Genomic DNA, 25,045 nt, shown 5'->3' on the forward strand with positions numbered 1-25,045 from the left:
GCGGATCGGTGCGGCGTCTTCAGTAATGCGGACGTTGTATCGATCCGTTGTGGTGAAGAAGGAGCTGAGCCGGAAGGCAAAGCTCTCAATTTACCGGTCGATCTACGTTCCCATCCTCACCTATGGTCATGAGCTTTGGGTCATGACCGAAAGGATAAGATCACGGGTACAAGCAGCCGAAATGAGTTTCCTCCGCCGGGTGGCGGGGCTCTCCCTTAGAGATAGGGTGAGAAGCTCTGCCATCCGGGAGGAGCTCAACGTAAAGCCGCTGCTCCTCCACATCAAGAGGAGCCAGATGAGGTGGTTCGGGCATCTGGTCAGGATGCCACCCGAACGCCTCCCTAGGGATGTGTTTAGGGCACGTCCAGCTGGTAGGAGGCCACGGGGAAGACCCAGGACACGTTGGAAAGACTATGTCTCCCGGCTGGCCTGGAAACGCCTCGGGATCCCCCGGGAAGAGCTAGACGAAGTGGCTGGAGATAGGGAAGTCTGGGCTTCCCTGCTTAGGCTGCTGCCCCCGCGACCCGACCTCGGATAAGCGGAAGATGATGGATGGATGGATGGATGGCTGTACTAATATTGGCCTTGACGCTGGCATCTCTGGTTACAAAAAACATAAAAAAAATGAGGATGTGGGTGGAAGCCAGTAGTGTAGTTTATATCGCAGAAAATGTCCCTGACATTGATCTTATTGGTGGTCATCAGATTTGCAAAATAAAAGAGTGTAGCCACCTTAACCATAAATTTGAATTCAACTAACTGGAGACAAGAAGTTTTGTTGACTTACACAAGCGCTCGAAGTAGGGCTGGGCTATATATATCGATATATGCGAAATATCGAAATATTGTCTCTCTGCGATATAGAAAATGACCATATCGTAATATTCGAGTATACGTTCTCACGCAGTTGCTTTTAGCTGCGGGCATTACACTACAGGCTCTTCTCACTCCTTCTTGTGTCTCCTTCTCACAGTCAGCGAGCGCACAATCTTACACACGTCACATACTGTCACGTCATACGTCACATACGTATACGCCCTCGCCCAGCAGAGAGGTAGCAGCGTGGCTAATGTTAGCTGTGATGCGAGCGAAACCGTGCGAGGGATAATAGGAGAGAGAGAAGGTGCGAAACTGGTAACAGATGAAGGAAAAATTAATTCCCAAGAAAAACAGCAAGGGGTCCATCGTCTGGCGGTGGTTCGGCTTCAAGCGGGAATATGTCGAACAAACAACCATAATTTGTCAAGTGTGGGGCACAAGCGTTGCTACCAAAAGTAGCATTACTGCTAATATGTAGCATCATTTGAAAAGTCACCTGCTAATAACTTTAATAAATACAGTTTTGGTAAATTAACTTAGTTGTGATTTCCTTCTGTGCATGAAAGTTTAAATTGAGCATATATTAATGCAGTATGAACAATTATGTTTTAATGTAGACAAATAGAATCATCATACTGCTGTGATTATATGCATTAAGTGTTCATTCAAGGCTAAGGGAAAATACCGAGATATATATCGTATATCGCGATATGGCCTAAAAATATCGCGATATTAAAAAAAGGCCATATCGCCCAGCCCTAGCTCGAAGGAAGCAAATATCGTTGTTCAACCAGAAAGTGGGATTCACAGCTGGGAGCAATCTCGTCAAGAATGCGAATTGAAAACTGAAAAAGACCAAAGCCTTCTTGGACCTCCACCAGAAAGCAGGAAGTGTTGATCCTTCTTGAACACCACTAACCCTAACCTCGCCCTTGCGGCACCAATGTAACACTGCCTGAATGATCCCGCTAATTGAAAGTTGAGCAGTGATAGTAGGTTGTCGACACATACAGTTGTCCAGTGCGGCTCAGGGAGTAAGGTTTACACAACGCACTATTATATAATATTATTGATGAGATCATCAATAATCAGGACACTTGACATGTGATCTCCCTAAACCTGTCATTTCCTGCTCCAAATGTAGACATCAATGCTGGATTTAAACAGCGGGCTGCAAACCTATTTGCATGTCTGAGCTAAAACTCCCTCGACGACCAACAACTTTTATTCAGTTTTGATTCCAACAAACAACATCTGCTGGTTCGTAAAAGTTCTGCAGAATAAGACTTTGTAGAGAACTTGCACATGGTCCAAACAGCAACCGCATCATTTGTTGTTACTTCCCCCCGCCCCGTTCACGCTTTATTTACTTTTGCAATGTGCCGTCTTCACAGCCGTATGGTCCAAATCAATCACTGAGACGGGCTGTTGTCTCACACAAACAACCTGAACATTTGCTACATTTCTCTTGAGGAGAGGGCCATGTGGGAGACCTCACCTTGACATTTCCTCCTATCAGGTCGGGCGGCTCCTCGTCCGTCTCCAAGGCAACGTTTATGGTGGCGAAAGGCCGGCTGGCCATCTGCTGCATCTCCCTTAGCAGTTGCTATGGAGACATTGGGAACACTTTCGTTAGTCACAATGTAAACAGCATGACGTCATTCCTTTTATTACATCTGAAGGCGCTATATTACCTCAATAAAAGTGCTCTAGATAGCTAGGAAGTGTTTCCAAAAAAAAAACATACCTAACAACCTATTCACTTGTTGTTTGTCTTGTTTAACTTTCTAGTTGTCTCTGATTGCACAATCTAAAAAATGGAATTGATTAATTGGCCTCAACCAAATACAAAATCTGGGATTTAGGGTAACCTGGACCTGTGCTGTCCGAACGGTTGTTGCTGGACACACAACGGACTCTTGGGAGAAAAGGAGTGTCCCGTGCCTGGTGACCCTTTCAGAGAACGGTGACGATATCTACCTATTCGGAATCATAATAAAAAGACACCTGCCGATTGGAGTAAGCGCTGTGATGTTGGAAGATGATAGCAGCCATTCAAGGTATCCCGAGGCTGCCACAAAGGATTGGAGGATGAGGGCAGAACTGTGGACACTCTTACTTTATAACATCGGACCATCTGCCCAGCAGGACGAATTTGAGGACCAGAAATAGACAATTACAGGTGGAAATTTTAAATTTGCTTTTGCTGGCTTAAACACAACCATTCCAATCGTGACTGTTTATCCTGACTGCAATGTGGCAAGGTTGTTGTTTCAGGATCACCCCCACCCCCAACAGTGCAGCACGGTAGTGGCTGGCAGCTTCAGACCGGATGCCTCCTGTTGCAAGTCTTGTGGTTTCCGTGTAAAATGTTTTTGTGCGTATCGGTTCTCAGTTGTATTTTTCCAAAGTCCCAGTCTGTGCCCCCCTCTCCCCATAGGAGCCAAGTCTGAGACCTTTTTTTACTAATTTTCCTCCAGCGTCTACCTTTTTCTTCACCTTTTAAGGAGCGCCGTAGTTGCCATTTGACAGTCTCTTTCTCTACTTTACAATGTTTGTTTGTCTAAGACCATACCATACCAATGCCAACCGCAACGCCAAACACCTAAAATTATGCCCAACCCAGTACCCCAAACTATGACTCTAATCCTAACCCCAAATCCACAAACCTAATGTCAGATCCCAACATGAACACCAACCTCAAAACACCGACTCTAGGCCAAATGTTACCCCATGACATTCTACTGGTGACAGCCTCAAAGCTAAAATCAAGACAAGAATAGATCATCCTCTTTGGCAAAACCTTGCCCTGTGGAAGACCTGACTTGTGCAATGACAGTAAAGAGCCTACCATACCAATCCCAACCGCAGCGCAAACTCTAAACCTCAGTCCTAACACCGAAAATTAATTCCAACCCCCTGACTCTAATCTTAACCCCAAATTTACAACCATGACGTAAAATCTCAACATCAACCTCAAACCCTCAACCCTAAGCCAAATGTTACCCCACAACATTTTACTGGTGACAGCCTCTAAGCTAAAATCTAAGATAAAACTAGATCATCCCCTTTGGAACGTGCATGCCCTTAGGAAGACCTGACAGCAGAGAACGGTCAAGTTTGGAATTGAAAGCACACAGGCATGGTCATGATGTGATACATCTGAACAAAGTCCTTCGAGTCATCGCTAGAGGATTGAATCTCAAACAAAGATGGGAGACGAGTTTGACAAGCGACGTGATGGAGGATAGGGGGCCGCGAGGGGTCACCCACACAGCAGCAATGGTGTTGGGATTGCGGATTACAAGCGGCAAGACAGGAAACCATCCCTAACTGTAATTATACCCAACATCTCAGTGGAATTACGATTAGCGGGATTAAGATGCATCATGGGAGCCGTGAGAGACAAAAAAGACACGCGTTCACACACGCTAACACAAAAAAAGGCACTGACACAGCAGAAGAGGAACATCTGTTAGCCCATTGGAGAGTCTAAACAAGAATCTGATAGAAAATAATGTCAGAAAATGGAAGTCCTCCAGTCTATGGTGTGGATTTGGAACTTTTAAGTGGCTGAGCGAGAGGAAGTTTACTTCTTCTCCAGCTCTATATTTCTTTAAATTCATGTGTAACCACCCAGAAAAGACCAGCGGCAAAAAGCCAAACAGTTTGGGTCAAAGTAGGACAAGTGGTGATTTGTCCCAAATAAGGTTTCAATCTTATTCATAGAACAAGAAGTGTCACGTTCAGGACGTCATGCTGATCCTTCCTTTGTGGCCCTGGCTAAAAAACATTCAAAGTTTGTATCAGTGAGTGGCCTACAGCGAAGGTAAAACACTATTGATTTTGGATTACATCCAAAGCAGGGTGCTTGAGATAGTTGAAGTCACATCAAAAACTTTCCACACGCTACAATTTTCAGCCAATTTTCTTCCAATATTCAGGGATGATGGAACAGAAAGGTGTCAGTAGATGAATGCTGATCCTTTTCTGGAAATTCCTTGTCGTTAGAACAATACTATAGAAACTACTTTATTAGCAGTATACTATTCACTGAAAATAAATGTTTTGTCTGATTCAGGGGTGTCAAACCTACGGCCCGAGGGCTGGATCAGGCTTGCAAACAAGTTTATTCCGCAAGATGAGTTTGCGCAGTATGGAACTGAGCATTCCGCCCGAATGCAGCTATAATAGGCACCAGCGACCCCCCGCGACTCCGAAAGGGACAAGCGGTAGAAAATGGATGGATGGATGGATGGATGGATGGAACTGAGCTGCAATTTTTCATGAAAGAAACTGCTGTTCCACATAAATCCACCAAATGTCGCAATAGCAATTCTGCTACGCAAGCACACGGTTTATAGCGCGGCCAAGTAAAAGGTAGACAGTGGTTGCGGTTCAAGCCCCGAGACAAAAATTAAACGTAAAGCCTGGTGTATTACGTCCTCTGATTCGAACACGTCATACTTTTTCACCTTTATTGCCCCAAAATGTCCAAAAAATAGACGGGAGGTATTACTCAATCCTCTGGAATAGGGTTCGTCCATTTTTTGTTTGAAGTAGAAAAGTAATGCTACATGAAAATCAACTTTTTTTTTGTTTGATAATGAAAAACAAAAACGGTTGCCTTTTATTTTTTCTATGTCCAGAGACGGACAAAGTGACACATGTATTGACTCTCTAACGAGCAGGCAAACATGGCTCTTCTTCTGTTGTTTTTGTTCCGGGTCACCCATCGAGGACACGGAAAAGAGACAATGCATATGTGCAATCTACCATGTCTACCAACATTGAACGCGGAGTAGAGAAAATAGTTTTCCACCATTTTGATCAGTATTTTCAAACACATTAAAAAAATTGGGATAATGGATAACGATCCATTTTCAGTTTTTCATTCTCAAAACAAAAAACGGGAAAAATGTATTTTTATGTTAAATTATTGTCTGTCCATCAATCCATTTTCCAAACCAAAAATGGATGGCCGTGTATAGACAGTATAGGATACCTACAAGGGTTTTTGTCATTTATTATCTATTTAGTATTTTGTTCAATCCCAGATAGGGTGTCACTTAAAAGTTTAATGGTTTTGTAAAAACACTGAGACAAGTTTATTGTGTCATTTGTTGTGTTATGGAAACTGCACCAATCTTTTAACTCAGAATTCTCAACTAGAAATGTTTTGCATAGAGGATTATTTGTGTTACATACATTTTCAGAATGTGCTTGCTCTATTTTTGGCCAAAATAAAACAATCTGAAGTTGTCTTTATGTTTAAGTTATCATGCCATAATTTTACCAGTCCGGCCCAGATGGGAATAGATTTTCCTCCATGTGGCCCCTAAGATAAAATGAGTTTGACACCCCTGACACCATGGAACTGTCTTGCCTACAGTCAAACATGGTGGTGGTTGTAGAACACTGACCGTGCGCTGGCCACGAGTGCGCTTGCCATGGAGGGAAACATTAATTCTAACAAAGATAGTGACATTCTAAAGCAATGGTGTCCAAACTACAGCCCGCCAGCTTCTTCAATTTGGCTCAGGAGACATCATAATTTCAACAAAGCTTTTTCACTTTCCCTTGTGGACAAAGTGAGTAATTCAGATCAATTACCCTTGAAAGTACAAAAGCACTACATGACACAATCCAAACAACCTTCCCTAGTCATGATGCAAAAAAACATCTTGAGTGTACTGAGGCAAAACAGCATATCATGCACAGTCTTCCTAATAGAGGGCAAAAGCGACAAAATGAGAAACTTTGATCTTTTGTTGAGATAGTTGTCTTGCCTACAGCCAAGCGCCGTCTTGGTAGAGTTGCTGCCTCTTCTCAAGCAAATCGACTGTACTTTATTCACAATCTATTGTCACGACGACCAAACTGAGCCCAAGTGAGTAGCAGGATAATTTTGGCTTGTCGAGCGACACAGTTCAGGAATGCACAAGTGCTGCCGGTACTGGGGAGCTGCGATTCGTCCAACTGCAACATGCACTGTGACACGGTCAATCAGAGCACGGTCATATCCCTTCTTTTTCTTGCGTTTAATGAACGTCTAGGGACGTCAAAGTAACACAATTATCTTTACTCACTTGTCTGAGTTTTTTTTAAACAATAATTGACTCATTTTTGGTGCATAGTAAAAACATACTGCTACAGTAAACTCTGCACTGACTACTCTAAAGTTCACCCAGGTTGACTTTCTACACCAGTGTTTCTGGACGCAGGACATACTGAGCATGTTTGTTCCTAAAGCCAACACAAATCTTGGACAAAAAGCTTTTAGCCTTGCTGCTTCATGATCTTGGAATAATTTACAAAAGGATCAGAGATTGCCTGATCTGATCACTTTGGGGTATTTCAGTCCATTTTAAAGGATCAAGAAACTCTTTCTAATCTATTTTTACTTAAACATTGTATACATTATTTTGACTCATCACATGTTTTTATGTGAATATTTGATATAAAAGTCATTATTTGTATTAATTGTGGTGTTTTTTTGTTCTTATATGTATTTAAATAAAGGACATGGATTGATTGTTGGGCTTTGCTTGCCCCCGAGAGGGCCGCCCAAAAAAAACAAATTAGTTTCTTAGCTGTGGTACATATGGCCCGCAGGGGTCCTCAGTTGTAATACACTTTCCCACCACCTGTGGCAGTAATGACAATATCAAACAAACAGATGAAGTATGGCGCGAAAGTCAAAGAGAAGTCTTCAGTGCCAAAAACTATGACACATTTTATTCAATCAATCAAAATTTATTTATATAGCCCTACATCACAAGTGTTGTTCGGCTTAGTTCCCACAGAGTTCCTTGTTGGGTTACTGTACTGAACAAATATTTAGGATCGTATTTATTGAGGCGGATGAGATTGGAGTAGTAATTAGTATTAGCTGAGGTAAGCGTGCGTTTCTAAGTTATTATACTATAACTCCATGCTTGACGGAAAACTTCCAAGTTTAGTTGCACGCTATTTGCGTTCCAGCTTTCTACATGATAGTTTAAGAGCTCTAGTTTCTCCTGTAAACCATGGGGTACGCCTTTTAGGGGCCTTTTTTAGCTTTAGTGGTGCTATACTATCAATGGTGTTGCAGAGGGCATTCTTAAAGTTGTTAGTGAGGGTATTGATAGAGCCCACATAATTTGGAAATGGCGCCATTACCGAAGGCCAGCAAAAGGAATAGTTGTGACAGCATTAATGTTGCTGCTGCTAAAGCAGCGGTTATTAGTACCTTGTTCACAATGGGTCAGAACTTTAAATTTTATAAGATAATGTTTGGACATTACTTTAGTGTAAGGAGTACAATAACTTTGGAAGTGGTGACACCCCGGACAAGCACTAGATCTATTGTCTTAACGTTGCGATGCGTGGGTTCATTTATTCTTTGTGTAAGACCACATTTATCAATTATAGTCTGGAGCACCAGGCATGGAGGTTGTGATTGGGTATTCATATGAATATTAAAATCCTCCATTATATTATCTGCGTGCGTTACCTGATCCGCGACAAACTGAAAATTCACTGATAAAAGTCCGAAATAGGTTAACAGCCAGGTAGAGAGGGAGTGGCGTGACAGACTTCATAGTAAGCCCCTGAAATTATTTGACAGTTTAGATAAGAAACATGTATTACTATTATTAATTCAGCTATTTTATGTACTTATTTATTCTAGCACTAAATGGTAAATGGGTTATACTTGTATAGCGCCTTTCTACCTTCAAGGTACTCAAAGCGCTTTGACACTTTTTCCACATTCACCCATTCATACACACATTCACACACTGATGGCGGGAGCTGCCATGCAAGGCCCTAACCACGACCCATCAGGATCAAGGGTGAAGTGTCTTGCTCAAGGATATGACGAAGTTGGTAGAAGGTGGGAATCGAACCAATAACCCTCTGGTTGCTGCCACGGCCACTTTCCCAACTGTGCCACGCCATCCCACGAATTAAATAAATTGTAAATAATTGTATGTAAAAGAAAAAAATGTCGCATTTATTTATAAAACCCTTCCTATGTAATATATATGTAGTACATATTTTCCAATCAGCCTGACCTAAGCCTAAGGTTTATATGTTAAATAATATTTGTGATTACCACATGGTTTAATATCATTTGACAAAATCGTAAACTGTGAGTAGATTAGATATAATTATTGAATATGATTATAATCAGTGTTAACATTCGAGTGGGACCCGGACCAGTACGGAGGGGTCCGGGTCAAAAAGGCTAAAAACCTGTGTTCTATAATATATAGAAATGCTGGCTGAAATAAGGCTTTTGACGCATACGAAAGAAAAGTGTCCTTTTGCACCAGCTGGCAGCACATCAAGCATGTTGGGTCCATTACTGAAAAATCAATAGAGTTCTAGCATAGACGTCATCTTCCCTTATCCTTGTGTTTTTATTTCCGCAAACAATGCCGCTAGGAAAGAAAGCTGCCTTGTGTTGAACGGCAGAGAAAACCTTGGAAAGCCAAACAAGCAATGAATGGAGAGCTTCTTGTTAATAGTCATCTCACTCTACGGATAGACACGCACACGGACACACACATGATGGGTTGCTCACATCCATAAATTCAACACGGAAGTCTCCAATGAGGAATCCAAAGAAGGCATCCGGCGTTTAATGTTTACGGTCCATTCAACTAATCCTTATTAATGGCTACACAACAGCTCCGGTTTACAAACAACCTTCCGTTCAGTTGCATCAGCCCTAGTCCATGGCGTGTGTGAGTGACTGGAAGAAAACGATTGGGAGAAAAGTAATTTGGCGCCACCTGCTTGTTTGTGTCATAGCTGTCAACATCTGTATCTGGAAATACGTTAACAGAGCAAAATGAGAAATCGTCACTATTTATTTTGAAGGACGTGTGTTGTAGAAACCGAGTGGACCGGAAGCTATGTCAGCAGTGCCAGAGGGATTTTTTTTTAATGGCAGGTAAAAATATGTGGACAAAAAATACGGGAACCAGGGGACACCAGTAAAAAACTTTGATTAATTTGTTAAGAGACGTTTCAAGGTAAATAGTATGGCTATGCAGCCTCGAGTATTGGCCGTTACCAATCTGATGTCAGCACAAAACATACACGATAAGCCAAATGTGTATTACTTTTTGCTGTAATGGATCAAATCTAAGACCAACTCTGGACACCCAGAAGAACTTCGGACTGAATACGCTACGAACTGGAACGCCTTCCCTGTTGTTGCCTGTTTCTTTATTTGTTCGTAACTGTACAGTAGACGTGAGCTATCAAAGCTACCGAATGGGAATTTCACCACTTGATAAAGAGAAATACATGACGGCAAAAAAGTAAAAAGACATGAAAGGAATTTGTTTCTGTTCAGTTTTAGTTCAGTAAGGGCCACAACCTTACATACATGTTGTCTGGACTGTGTCTCCTCTGACTCACCTCTGATTTCCACTGAATTTGAAACGGCCACGGACCAGCCTTGAAGACGGAGTATTCTATTTAGAACATAAACCGGATACTTTATTTTGTGTTTGCACATGACTTCCTGTCCAACACTAGCAGGTTTTAGCGAAATAAACGGACTTCTCGCGGTGACCGGCAAAAAACCAAATATCTGCGTAAATTTTGCACTGGAATGACATTCCTCGGGCAGTGGAAAATGACACTTTGATTTCAGTTGAAACGTAAAGAGTCTGGGAGCTGTCAGCATTCAGTGGAAATTCAGGGTTATTGTACCCACGACCCCAAAGGCAATAAGCGGTAGGTAATGGATGGATGGATGTCCATCTTCGGCGCCAATTGCTTTTAAGCAAACCGCTTCCTGTACTTCACTTGAGTGTTGGTAGGCGGCGATGCCGAACAGCATATGCAACATCTTTTTTGGATTTTTTATGAAATCCAATCCACTCTTTATTTATATCGCACTATTAACAACAAAACTGTCTCCAGAGTGCTGCACATAAAAAAAGACACAATAAAAGTAATCAAGTTAACAGCATTTAAAATGAAACAAGTAAACTATAAACAAACAAATAATAGTAATAGAATATAATTGAATAAAACAATAAAAACAAATCAATATAATAGAAAAAACAATAAAAACAAATCAATATAATAGAATAAAACAATAAAAGACACAGAGGACTCACCCCGCTTTAAAAGCCAGAGAATAAAAGTGGGTTTTAAGATGAAACTTCAAACAATGATGATAGTCACACGGCTGACATTGCTCCCTTCTACTTCCTAGTTGCACGCGGTTGTTGATGCGATTATGTTTGCTATGCACGGCGTATAATTTCTGTAACGGAACCTGGAAATGGACTGCTTATATCGGAGGCTAACATCGGACATGTTTTTAGATATTCCAAAACCCGTTTTTTTTTTTTTTTTGTGGGATCAGACCAACGTCAATATCAGATCGGGATGCCCTTACTTGTGGGATATAAGATGTGTTACGCTAATGAATGTTGCAAAGCGGACCGGAAGTATAAGATAATTTTTATTCATCCATCCATCCACCGCTTAGCCAAGGTCTGGTCGCAGGGGCAACAGCCTAAGCAGGGAAGCCCAGACTTCCCTCTCCCTCAGCCACTTCGGCCAGCTCCTCCCTGGGAATCCCGATGATCTCGACGCGTTACCAAGCCAGCCGGGAGACAATTTTTCCAACGTGTCCTGTGTCTTTCTCGTGACCTACTACAGGTCGAACGTTCCCTAAACACCTCCCTAGGGAGACGTTCAAGTGCCATACTGACCAGATGTCTGAACAACCTCATCTGGCACCTCTCGATGTGGAGGAGCAGCGGCTTTACCTTGAGCTCCTCCCGTATGACAGAGCATCTCACCCGATCTCTAAGGGAGAGCCCCGCCACCTGGCCGAGGAAACTCATTTTGGCCGCTTGTACCGGTGATTTTGTGCTTTCGGTCATAACACAAAGCTTATGACCATAGGTGAAGATGGGAACGTAGATTAACCGGTAAATTGAGAGCTTTGCCTTTCGGCTCAGCTCCTTCTTCACCACCACAGATCGATACAGCATATGCATTACTGAACACGCCGTAACCGATCCGCCTGTCTTACTATCCACTCTTCCTTCACTCGTGAACAAAACTCCGAGGTACTTGAACTTCTACACTTGGGGCAGGGTCTCCTCCCAAACCCAGATATAGCACTGCACCCTTTTCTGGGCGAGAACCATGGACTCGGACTTGGAGGTGCTGATTCTCATCCAAGTCGCTTTACACTCGGCTGTGAACCGATACAGTGAGAGCTAAAGATCCTGGCCAAAAAAAGCCATTAGGACCACATAATCTGCAAAAAGCAGAGACCTAATCCTGCAGCCACCAAACCGGATCCCCTCAACACCCGATTCTGTTCATTACTTTTATGGACAGAATTTCGAGAAGTTTTTATTCATGAGAGTTAAGATATAGGAAGGAAGGAAAGAAGATGAGTTTCCTGAAGGGTTGACGAGTAATAGCCAAAGTCACATTGGAATCCCTTCAGAATAAAAATGTAATCCTTTTGTAGCATTTTAAATTAACATCACCCAATCAGGAAGTAGTTTGCTGGCAAATTACAAAAGACCAAATGGTCACCGCCAAGTATTTACCAGATGAGGTGTGCTTTTGTTGTCGTGGTTAAATTATTACACAAAAGGCTAATATTTATCCCGCTGGACTTAAAGATTGAGGGGCAGCACAGTGGAAGAGGGGTTAGTGCGTCTGCCTCACAATACGAAGGTCCTGAGTAGTCCTGGGTTCAATCTTGGGCTCTGTATATTTCTGTGTGGAGTTTGCTTGTGCTCCCCGTGACTGCGTGGGTTCCCTCCAGGTACTCCGGCTTCCTCCCACTTCTAAAGACATGCACCTGGGGATAGGTTGATTGGCAACACTAAATTGGCCCTAGTGTGTGAATGTGAGTGTGAATGTTGTCTGTCTATCTGTGTTGGCCCTGTGATGAGATGGTGACTTGTCCAGGGTGTACGCCGCCTTCCGCTTGATTGTAGCTGAGATAGGCACCAGCGCCCCCCGCGACCTCAAAGGGAATAAGCGGTAAAAAATGGATGGATGGATGGAACTTAAGGATTGAAATAAGACGTCAAGAGTACCAACGTTAGAACAATGGCGGCAACTTACAGCTAAGTATGGGAATTGATACAATTCTTGCGATTTTGATTCCACTTTCGATTTTGCTTAATGAGTCGCTTCTTTGATTTTCTAACGGATTCTCATTTTGAAAATATTATAAACCCGTTGATTAGCATCAACTTTGTTTAGTTTAGAAGAAACATAGGTGTACAAACCAAACAGTGAGGTCTTATGAGACCCACAGCCTTAAACGGGTGCCAGTGCCCACGAGTCCTCGGGAAAAAAATATTTTGTTTCAAAAATACCTATAATACACCGTAGTGATAAACAAAATACAACATAAATTATTTTGTGACAATTACATAAGAAAGTTTAGTAGTTACGTAATGTTAAATATTGAAATCAAAATAACATGTGAGAGAGGAATGGGCGAAAAAATGCCTACAGATAGGTGTGCCAAGCTTTTGGCATCGTATTAAAAAAGACTAGAGGCTGAAAATGCTGCCAAACGGGCATCAACTAAGCGGTGACAAATACTCATGCGCAAGTGAATTTTTTTTTAATACATTTCTAAAAATGTTTAAATTTGAAAATTTCACATTGTCATTATGGGGTATTGTGTGTGGAATTTTGAGGACAAAAATGTATTGTTAAATTTGGGAAATAGGCTGTAACATAAAACGTGGAAAGAGAAGTGCTATGAATAGTGTAGATGCCACTGCTCGGGTTGACATTCCCTTAAGGCTCGGAGAGGTTCGAAAACGCGACATTCATTTAAAGTTAGCATGTTTTGATGAAATATCCACTTTGTTCATGTTGCGAGTTGCCCTGTTGTCATCCTTTCTCGTCAATATCACTTTGGCGTTTGTGCCACCGACCGGCGGCGTGCACAGAGATGTTAGGCGCAGCCAAAGGGAATCGATAAGGGAACCGTCAACAAAATTGACAAATGGTTTCCAGGAATCGAAACAGTGCCAACATGGATGCACACGGCTGGAGCCTCGTCACACCACAGGCCGCGGGATTAGTACTATTAGCCTTCTGCCAGCGGCATATGAAATAGTTCCATAATTACAACATTGTAACACGCTGGGCTGACGCAGGACGAGGCAGCACTGCTGTGTTTCTGCGTGGTCGCGTCCTAATTACACAGAGAGAATGGCCATGTTGTCACTACTCATCTTCTGCTCTCTAAAATGGGTGGAATCCACTTGCTTGCCAGGTGTAGTGACAAGAATATTTGAATCACACACAGGACTGTTTGATGGAAATAATAGAAGTATCTTTGAACAAGGGACACATTTTGCCCCATATTTTGTTTACCGTCTCCAGGGGGCGCACATTGAAACATTTTGTACATTAAAGATCCTAAAAACAATCTACTCTAGATTATTACATGCTACACTACCTGAAACTATTGTATCTTTGTGTTATAGCTCACTAACAGATTAGTGTGATCTCTTAACGAGAGAAAATCAATGATAAAACATAACATTTTTGACAGTAAAACAATATTCGTGCTGCAGACAAGAAAGTCCTGGAGAGGGAGACCGGGACTGCGGAGAAAATCATCACCCGCCTCCTGCCCTCTCGAGGGGACATTGCTCAATCTTGCTGCCTTGGTAAAGCACTTATAAAAAGTCACAATCCCTTGAATCCTATTTTTAGCAAGACATAAGAACTTGTTTTAAGGCAATTCATCTTCCAAGGGAAAAACTACTACTTTTGAGTATAACAAGTTTGTTATAAGATACAAAACTTCACAACATTATTAAGTAGAGCTGTCAAAAAGTTTTACAAGATCACTTAAGTTTTTGAATATGAAATGTGTTTTATTTCAAGACATTTTACAAAGACTATTTTTGACTAGATCCATTGGAAGTTTGTTCTGCTCATTATGAGCAAAAAAACGGGGAATTTTTTTTTTTTTTTTTTTACAATTTTTTTACAACAGGCATTTTTTTTTGTGCACTTGTTCAAACTGCAGCCATCAGGGAAGAGATTGCGGCCACACAAAAGCAGTACAAACAGAGTTACTGTTTTTACTTTTGGACCAATAGGATACTAGATATGTCCCAATAGCTTACACAGTTTCTTACTGTTGCACTGCCGTTCCTACTAGTATCAAGGTATATATTTTAACATGTTATTTATTGTTTATATTGTATTTTAACTCCACCTAACAGAGCAGCCAGATGTATATTTGTCATGCTTTCATGTTTGACGACAATAAAGCGTTTTATTCAATCTATGTAAGTCAAAGAGAAACTACCGTATTTTCTGGTCTGTAGAACGCACTGGTATACTGTATAAGCTCCACCCACTAAATTTTAGAGGAAGAATATTTGTTCTTTGGACTATATGCCACAGATTGTGAAATTAGTTATTTACACAGAAATATTCTGTAAATATTTATGTACATACCTTAACTGTTTCCCAACGGTGTCTGTAACATGGCAGTAAAAGGGCTGATCAAACAAGACAGAAATCATTGTCATGGACCCACTAGCTGCGGAAGCTAGCTCTCTAATCAGCTTAATAAATTCAAGAACTCCACGGTGTGATGTTTTGGTGAATTTACTGAGGAATTTGTGAAACTAAAACAATACAAAAACATGCCATTGTTAATAATTCTAATACAGACACTCGTAAACATGTTAGCATATTAGCTAAGGCTAACGACGCTAGCTTCATTACATTACGATAGTGCGTACAAATATGCATGAAAACACTCCTACGCACATCACACATGGGACGGTTTAGTAAGTATGAATAGTTCTGGTTACATCATAAAACTTTCAAACGTTGCTTGGAGTAATGAATGAAGCATTAATGAGAGTAGATTTGCTATGGACGGCTCGAAGGCGGACCATGATTTCTACTTCCGGTTGAAGGCTCAGGTAAACGGAAGGGCAATGCACACACACTTATTAAGTGTATTTGTTTATTGTTTTTAAAGCTATTTGCATCATAGGCCGGTCAGCGAAGAAAAATCCATAAATTAGCTCCCCTGTTTGTTATAAGGCGCAGGTTAAAAAGTAGTAGCTTTTAGTCTGGAATTTACAGTAAATGAGAAAAAAGAAAACTGTAACAAAAGAATAGTTTTTAAACTACATAAAAATGTCAGAATACACAGATAAAAGGTAAGAAATACTATTTTAAATAAATAAATAAATGGGTTGTACTTGTATAGCGCTTTTCTACCTTCAAGGTACTCAAAGCGCTTTGACACTACTTCCACATTTTAAGCTGTTTGTGTGGACATGACCGGAGTATTGTTTCCATTAGATAAAAAAGGGCTTTCACGTAAAGGTTAGCCTGAAGAAGGAAGGCAGGTGATGCATAGACGCTAAGAGGCGAGCAGGGTGAATTCTATGGCTGAGAGCCTCTTCAGAGGGTGAAAGCACAAAATGAAAGTTCAAGGAAAACCACATCCCTCACAACAAACATTTCTAAAACTCCACCACATGATTTCAATATTGTCTTGATATTGTTACACTGTCAATAACATGCACCAGAAACTAATTACAGTTAACACAGATCCTACTTAGGGCTGATTGGCATCAGAACACCGCTACTACTAACCCTTCCACGTTCCCTGGAGGTGTCCTAATACTTTACCTCCACACCACGTGTCAGATGTCACTAAACAAGCAAGTAACCAGCCGCAAAACACCGTCAATCAAAGTCGGGTCTGGCCTCTTGCCAACCCGATGGCAGCACATAAAATAAAACATCAAGGACGGATGAAAAAGACGTGAGTCGTTAACCGTTGCTAAAAATGCTAACAGCCAATCCCGTTGCGATTTAGGCTCGGTAATGGCCGATGATCAGTAAGGACAAAGCTAGCATTGTGATAGCTGAATACCCTGAGATTGTTAAGGTGAAACCAAGTCCATCGAGGAAACCCCTGTCAATTGTTTAATTGCTGACAATTCGTTGTTAAAACTTCAAGAACTCGAGAGCCGTGACTGTATACTGCTCCAGCTGTGAGTTGAAGGCAATAGGCGTGTGTGCTAGTTAGCTTAGCGTAGCTGCTAGTTTGGATAGTAAAGATACTAAAATAAGCTTTGTTTCTGATTTGAGTAGAGATGTCCAATAATATTGGACTGCTGATATTATCGGCCGATAAATGCTTACAAATGTAATATCGGAAATTATCGGTATCGGTTTCAAAATTATAGGTATCGGTTTCAATAAATAGAATTTCACTTCTTAAAACATTGCTGTGTACACGGCGGTAGGGAGAAGTACAGAGCGCCAGTTAACCTTAAGGGCACTGACTTTGTGTGCCGGCCCAGTCACAATATCTACATCTTTTCACACACACACAAGTGAATGCGAGGCGTACTTGGTCAATGGCCATACAGGTCACACTGAGGGTGGCCGTATAAACAACTTTAACACTGCTACAAATATGCGCCACACTGTGAACCCACACTAAACAAGAATTACAAACACATTTCGGGAGAACATACGCACCGTAACCACATTAACACAACAGAACAAATACCCAGAACCCCGTGCAGCACTAACTCTTCCGGGTCACTACAATATACAACCCCGCAACCCCCTATCCAAACCCCACCCACCTCAACCTCTTCATGGTCTCTCAGGGAGAGGATGTCCCAAATTCCAAGCTGCTGTGTTGAGGCATGTTAAAAAATATAATGCACTTTGTGACTTTAATAATAAATATGGCAGTGCCATGTTGGCATTTTTTTCCATAACTTGAATTGATTTAATTTGGTAAACCTTGTTACATTGTTTAAAGCATCCAGCAGGGCATCACAACAAAATTAGGCATAATGTGTTAATTCCACGACTGTATATATCAGTATCAGTTGATATCGGAATCGGTAATTAAGAATTGGACAATATCGGAATATCAGATATCAGTAAAAAAGCCATGATCGGACATCTCGTAGTTTTGAGCAATGATTGATTGTGATGTGAAAGGTTTATTTCAAAACCCGTGTGCAACGGCATAAAAGTTGTTTTTGTGCATAATTTTTTGTGCATAATGTTGCCATTTTTTTTATTTAATTTGGTAAGCCTTGTTACATTGTTTAAAGCATCCAGCAGGGCATCACAACAAAATTAGGCATAAAGTGTTAATTCCACGACTGTATATATCAGTATCAGTTGATATCGGAATCGGTAATTAAGAATTGGACAATATCGGAATATCAGATATCAGTAAAAAAGCCATGATCGGACATCTCGTAGTTGTGAGCAATGATTGATTGTGATGTGAAAGGTTTTTTTCAAAACCTGTGTGCAACGCCATAAAAGTTGTTTTTGTGCATAATTTGGTAATGTAGCACATGCTAATTGCATAAACATGATATGTGTGAAGTATTGTTGTAATTTTATAACGGTACTAATAAGATACCGTGGTACTAATGATTTAAAAAGGGTCCTATACTGTTTCTGAAAGATACCGTTACTTTTTGCCCCCCCGAAATGACAGCGTCGTCATGTCGTGACAATGCTGGTAAGACGAGCAGATGCACGTGTTAGGCAACGCATACGCATGGTGTACTTACAAGCAGACAAAATGTGGGAAATAAGAGGAAGAAGGAACATATTTTGGCTGAAAAACAAACAATAAAGGTGACGCTCTAAAGACTTAAGCACCGCTCTGGATGAGGTGCTTAGCTCTTGCTGGCGGTTGCATCCAGCCGCAGTCGGCAGTGTTTTAGCTACTTTTAAATCACTAATCTTCGACGCCATGGCGACAAATAAACTATGTTTCTTACAAATGTCATCCCTGAAAGATGAGGAATAGCTAAACATGCTTCACTACACACCATAGGAGGATAAAATAACTAACCGTTAACAGCAAGCTCGTACTCCTTAATGTAAACGAATGCTTGGTTTATAAAGACAGAGACTGTAACGATACCAAGTACAAGAGCTGTATTAAGTCCATACTACAACAATATTACGTCATACATCAGTCCATATTGCATCAATACTTTTTACTATGACAACAATATTTGACTTTTATTAATTGATTATAAACTCAGGAAATACGTCGGACACAGGAGAAATTTAATTATACAAAATATTGGCATTGGAACAACCCTAGTTTGAAGTGTTTCATCTGCACTTTTCTTTGTTTTGATGTCATGTTGTATACACTTCAAGTTATTTGAGTTTATTATAGTTTGAAAAAATATGTTGTACAACTAGAAATAATCGTATTTATATTTTGTAAAAACCTTTGTTAGTGGCCATTGTTAATAAGTGCATAAGTTAAGCCGTAATATTCACACATCTTTCAAGTTAGTTTTTTTTGGTTTGACTTTTCCTCTCTTGCAGGATTGAATCCCCTCCCTGGACTGTTTCCCAGACTTTCCCTGGAAGGAACTGGTAGAAACACGACAATAGCACTACAAAGACAAAGAATGTGACTGACTAATATAATTACTTTTTTTATCAATATCATATGTATACAGTATAGGAGGGGTGTCTAAACTTTTTGACTTGGAGGACGCATTGACCTAAAAAAATTTGTCTGGAGGGCCGAAAGCCGACTGCATGTCTTTGTTGTCCAAGTCTGCCATGATGACAACACACTCGCCTTTGTTTCAGGAAGTAGTAACACACATTTGTTGCCAGAAGTCGGAAGTGCGCTGGTATAGAAACGTAAATCAATGCGCTGAAGAAAGAAGTTCTGGTAATGCTTAAAATTACCAAAGTACAGTAAATATTGTTCATATTACATATTGTAATTAAAGTGTCTGTCACTACATTATATATATATATATATTTGCAGTGTATATAAAACATTGATGGAGGGTTTAAAAGTTGTCTTAGCCACATCTTCCAAGCATTTTTTTTAAATCATCCTTAAATTCCATAAAGAAACGGTGTAGCCTTCATAGCCCTCTAAAACAACTTCAGGAAGCAGCTTTTGCCGTGTAGCTTGTAGTGAAGATTGCGACACTTCACTGGGGATATAACTTGTAGTGTAGTTTACTACATTTTCAAAGTAACTTGGCCATCACTTGTATGTTTGAACCTAAAAATCATTCTTTTATACTTGGCATCATCTTGAAAGTACGCTAACATTCCTTATATTTGCATGCTAACATTGTTTTGCTGGCTTTTTAACTGATATTGCATGTTTAAACCTAAAAAAATCAAAAACATTTTTTTACTCAGCACCATCTTGGAAGTATGCTCACATGTCTTATATCAGAATGTTAGTGTTAGCATGGTAACGTTTTACAGTAGCTTTTTAGGTCATTCTGTATATTTAAACCTAAAAATCATTGATATTGATACTTTGAAGTATGCGAACATCTATTATAGCATGCTAACATTTTATGCTAATTTTGTATGTTCAGACCTACAAATTCTGATTTTTGATATTTGGCACCTTCTTTTATTGTATTTGTTTCATTTATATAAAGACATAACTTTAAATCACATTATTGTTTATTTTGTTAACATCAGAGTCTGTTCTGCAAAAAGGTTAATCTCTAGAAGTGTGTAGCTTATGGATCGGGACCCACAGTTAAAACATGCATCATTATATAATACACAAAATACGGTACAATACAATTAATTTTGAAATCTACCCACCCAAAACCCAGTGAAAATTTCAAACCAACCTACCAACAGGTTGACATTTACAGAGAAGAAAGCTTAAAATCCACTAATCAGTCTCGATATCTCATTATTCAAATTTGGTTAAAAAGTTGGGTTTTGGAGATTTACGATAATCTTGTCATATAGAGGTCACACCAAAAATATGCGACTAATGTGAACTCTTTAGCCATGAGGGGTGTGCTAAATATACTAAGCATAACATATCTGAGAAGTATGCTAACGTCTCTTATAGTAACATCCTATCGTTAGCATCCTATTGTTTTATGCTTGGTTTTTAACAAATTGTGTGTAGTTAAACCTAGTAATAATGGATTTGATAACTTAGACGTATGCTGGCTTCGACCGACCACATGAAGCCTAGTTTATGTTCCACAATGTTGCAGTAGATGTTGGAACTCACCTATCCCCACAATGAACCAAAACTCCCCAGTGCCCACAGCACTCATGCAGACTGTAAGCACGGTTATCTTGACTTACATCTGCCAGATATTTAGACAACAATGGTGGTTTGTGGATCAATACTGCATAACAAGCTGTTCACTGACTACTCTAAAGTGGTGCACCTGGTCTCAAACCAGTAGCTCGTTAGCCACTGGGAGCTCGCCAGTTGATATTGAGTAGCTCACCCAACATTTGCATATACACTGTCTTTTTATAACTGTTCAATTCAGACCTATCTAATCAATGTTTATTTATATAACCCCAAATCACAAATGTCTCAAATGACTGCACAAATCATTACGACTACGACATCCTCGGAAGAACCCACAAATATCTGCTTCTGAATGGCAATACGTTTGAAATATTACCACTCATACACATAAGACAAAAAATCCTTTAAAGTACCTTTAGTTATGATATTAAAGGAAAAACAACTAAACAAAAATAGATACAAATGACACAATTTGTTGATTTTTTTATACAAAAAGTGAGTTGTGGATACCAACTTTGTGTCAATGTTCTGGAAAAACAAGTTTATTCCCTCTTTGGTTTGGGATAAGCAATGAAAATAAAGTAGCCATTTTTATTTTGTAAAAGTAGCTTTCAAAAGATCCCAGTTCTACAGTATTGTCGCTTTACAAGATCGAATGAGATGCTTGCTGAAATGTGAGGACCGTACAGGTTTTGGTGAAAAATGCAATATTATAATTGGGGTAAGGTTGATGATGTCAAAACGGTTGTTTTGTCCCGGAATGACCTGTTGGGGATGTCAGCATAGTGCATGTATGCTACTGACGGGAACACATTCCTCCCACAGGCACTTAAGATGAAACAAAGGTAAAAGGAAGAAAAATATGACAAAACTCTAAAAACGTCAAAGAAACACAAGCGTGTTGTTAACAAAAAGAAAAGAAATACCTTTCAACCGACCTGTCAACTAGCTTTTATTTTGGCGCCACCCGGCGCTGGGCGAGTCAAACGAGTTCGGAGCCGGGGAAATTAATGGCCCCTGGCATCCGTCTTAAGGCGCTGAGGTCAAAGGTTGTGTGTGTGTCGAGTGAGACCAACCTCTCGTCGCCGTGAAGCCCAGCAGCTCTGTTTGATCTTCCAGACGACGGCGGCCACCAGCAGCAGCGACAGGAAGCAACTGTGGACGGACAGGAAGTCCAGTCAAAGAAAAGCTTGTAGACAAAACTTCAATTTATCGCATTGCAACACACAAAACATGATAATTACGACTGTACCATTTCTTGCTTACCCTCCCTTATCTTTTCCATTTTTTGTCTCTGTCTGTAACTTTCTAAGTATGCACCCCTCTCTTGCACTGTTCTCCCCCCTCTAAAACATGGAATTGATCAACATGTCTCTCAACGCAGTTGACAAGAACTTCTTGACGAAAAGCTCATTTTTGGGGGAACTTGCGTGTCCTGACAGAAGGTTTTCTGCTAGATATACGTGGAGGGTTGTGTGCCTGGCGATTCATTATACATGTCTACTTTACCGCGAGAACCGGTCGTCTGCTCTGTTGTATCGGCAGGTTTGGAAGACGATGGCAGCTGTTCAAGGAACCCCGAAGCGGCCTGTTGTGATCGTTGGGATGGACAGGGATGTGGGCACTCAGACTATGGCAATTTTTGAAATGAATTACATCTCAGAGAAGCTTTCCGCGAAATTTTGATCAATTTGAGAGGCAGAACTGACAACTACAGTTGACGATTGAATGCATCTGCTCGCCCAAACTAAAACAATCCTTATCTATAATTCATCCCCCGGCAAGCTCATGCTGTAAACACGCCCAGTGAGACCATTGCAGTGAAAGATGTTTTTGACTCTGTTGGGCTACACCTCGAACGCCTTGAAGGGTTGTTACCGCGATGTCAGTCTACAGAATGAGGCAAAATGCTGTGGCATCCAACTGACTTCCAGGTTTATGGACGCACCCATGTACTACTACTGTACGGACACACGTATACATCCCACCAAATGTTCCCTCTAAGGTGCGCACCTGTGCAATTGCACACTGTTCACGCGTCCTCTGTGCATGGAAAATCTAAGCCACGCACAAAATCAAATTAAAAAAAATAAGCGCATAACAATGTTCAATGTAACTGACGGCCACAACAGAAAAAAAAGTTTTTGTCATCACTGTTTAATTATTCTTACGCAGACCTGGGCAAATTAAAGCCCAGGGGCCACATGCGGCCCGTTAAGCTTTTCAATTTGGCCCGCCGGACATTCCAAATCTTTTTTTTTTTTTTTTTATGATGGAAACTGTAGCTGCCATTATGATGTGCATTGATGTTTTCAAATGGCCGTAAGTCTTGAACTATACAAAGTATTTCATTGCTTGGAATGTGCACTTTTGCATGATATACCAGTAACTTTGGTAATGTAATTACTTACTATGATTATCTAAGTCACAGCAGCTCAGACGAAGCACCAAGCCGTGTGGGTAGGGAGTAGAGATGCGCGGTTTGCGGTCTCATCCGCGGAGTCCGTGGATAAACCGCAGGTCGGGCGGGTGACATGACGAAAAATTACATTTTAAATAGATTTGGGCGGGTGGCGGTTGAACCATTCGGAATTATTTGATATACATGGTTCAGGGATCGGCTACCTTTAACACTCAAAGGGCCATTTTGACCCGTATCACAAACTAAAGAAACAACAGGAGCCGCAAACATTCTCGCGAATATCTGCTGGCGGTCACCCAGTTAACAAGAATTAGGGCGTGCTATTAAGACATTGACTTTGACGCCTTCTACAACATGTACAGTGTATACTGAATGCCAGTCCAGCAACATGTTATATGTGGCTTCCGCAGACACACGCACACGACTGCAAGGCATACTGGGTGACACAGAGTACACTGATGGTTGTGATATAAACAATTTTAACACTCTTACTAATATGTGCCACGCTGTGAAGCCACACCAAACAAGAATGACAAACACATTTCAGGACAACATCCTCATAGTAACACAACATAAACGCAACACAACAAATACCCCAAATCCTTTGCATCCATGAGTCTTCCTGACTAAATTATACACCCCGCTAGCACCAAACCCCGCCCCCACCCACGCCCCCCCCGTGCGTTGGTAAGGTGGGCGGCGTTTGGTGATAGCGGGGTGTATATAATACAGTCAGGAAGACTCATGGATGCAAAGGATTTGGGGTATTTATTGTGTTGCGTTTATGTTGTGTTACTGTGAGTATGTTCTCCCTAAATGTGTTTGTCATTCTTGTTTGGTGTGGCTTCACAGCGTGGCGCATATTAGTAAAAGTGTTAAAATTGTTTATATCACAACCATCAGTGTACTCTGTGTCACCCATGATTTGCCTTTCAATCTCGTATGTGTGTCTGCGGAAGCTGCACACAACATGTTACTGGACTGGCAAACAGTTTGTACATGTTGAAGATGTCAAAAGTCAATGGCTTCATAGCACGACTTTAATCTCGTTATCTGAATAAGCACCTGCAAACAGTCGCGAAAATGTTTGCGGCTCTCATGATCTTCTATTCTCTATGAAACATGTCAATATAGATCTATGAATGGTAAAAGCTGCCGACCCCTGCTTAATAACAACGGGCGGGTGACGGGTGGTTGCGCTGTTGATAAAATATTGGTTCGGGTGAATGGCGGGTGGATAACGACTTTAGTGATGCGGTTGCGGATGATATAATTGCCTATCCGCGCATCTCTAGTAGGGAGCGTTTCCACAGTGTCAGCCTGAAATGCGAGTGTCAGGGACAGACGCGGAAGGAGATTTTTAAAACAAAGTTCTAAAGCTTAGTGATACATCACATATATCAGATTGTAGTTGGGCTTTTTTTTTGCCCCTTTGCGTTCATATTTCGTGGTGTTTGTTCCATTTTTGTTGCGTTTCGCTTGATTGTAAAATATGTCGATCGAGAGGGTAGGAAACGTTCATATGTTGTCAATATTCAGTGTTTTATCGTTCATAGTTAATAATGTAAATCCCATATTCTTTATTTTCATGTACATTCTGGGTGTCTCATTCAATAAACAAATTTAAAATTTCATTCCGTTTTTTTAAGGCGGTCTGTCATAACGTTTTTAGCATTCAATCAGAC

The 25,045-nt window shown here is 40.8% G+C and overlaps 1 protein-coding gene across 1 annotated transcript in view; it reads right to left on the reverse strand.

Moving 5' to 3' along the window:
- atrn (attractin) overlaps positions 1 to 25,045 on the reverse strand; it is a 192,178-nt gene that overhangs the window by 41,225 nt on the left and 125,908 nt on the right. Inside the window, exons 26-27 of the mRNA XM_061894846.1 lie at positions 22,015 to 22,093; positions 2,318 to 2,425 (exon numbers count right to left, since the gene is read on the reverse strand). Of these exons, the coding sequence (XP_061750830.1) occupies positions 2,318 to 2,425; positions 22,015 to 22,093 (187 nt within the window). The remainder of the gene's footprint in view (positions 1 to 2,317; positions 2,426 to 22,014; positions 22,094 to 25,045) is intronic.

The sequence above is a fragment of the Nerophis ophidion genome, linkage group LG03, assembly GCF_033978795.1.
Source record: "Nerophis ophidion isolate RoL-2023_Sa linkage group LG03, RoL_Noph_v1.0, whole genome shotgun sequence".
Taxonomy (NCBI): Eukaryota; Metazoa; Chordata; class Actinopteri; order Syngnathiformes; family Syngnathidae; genus Nerophis; species Nerophis ophidion.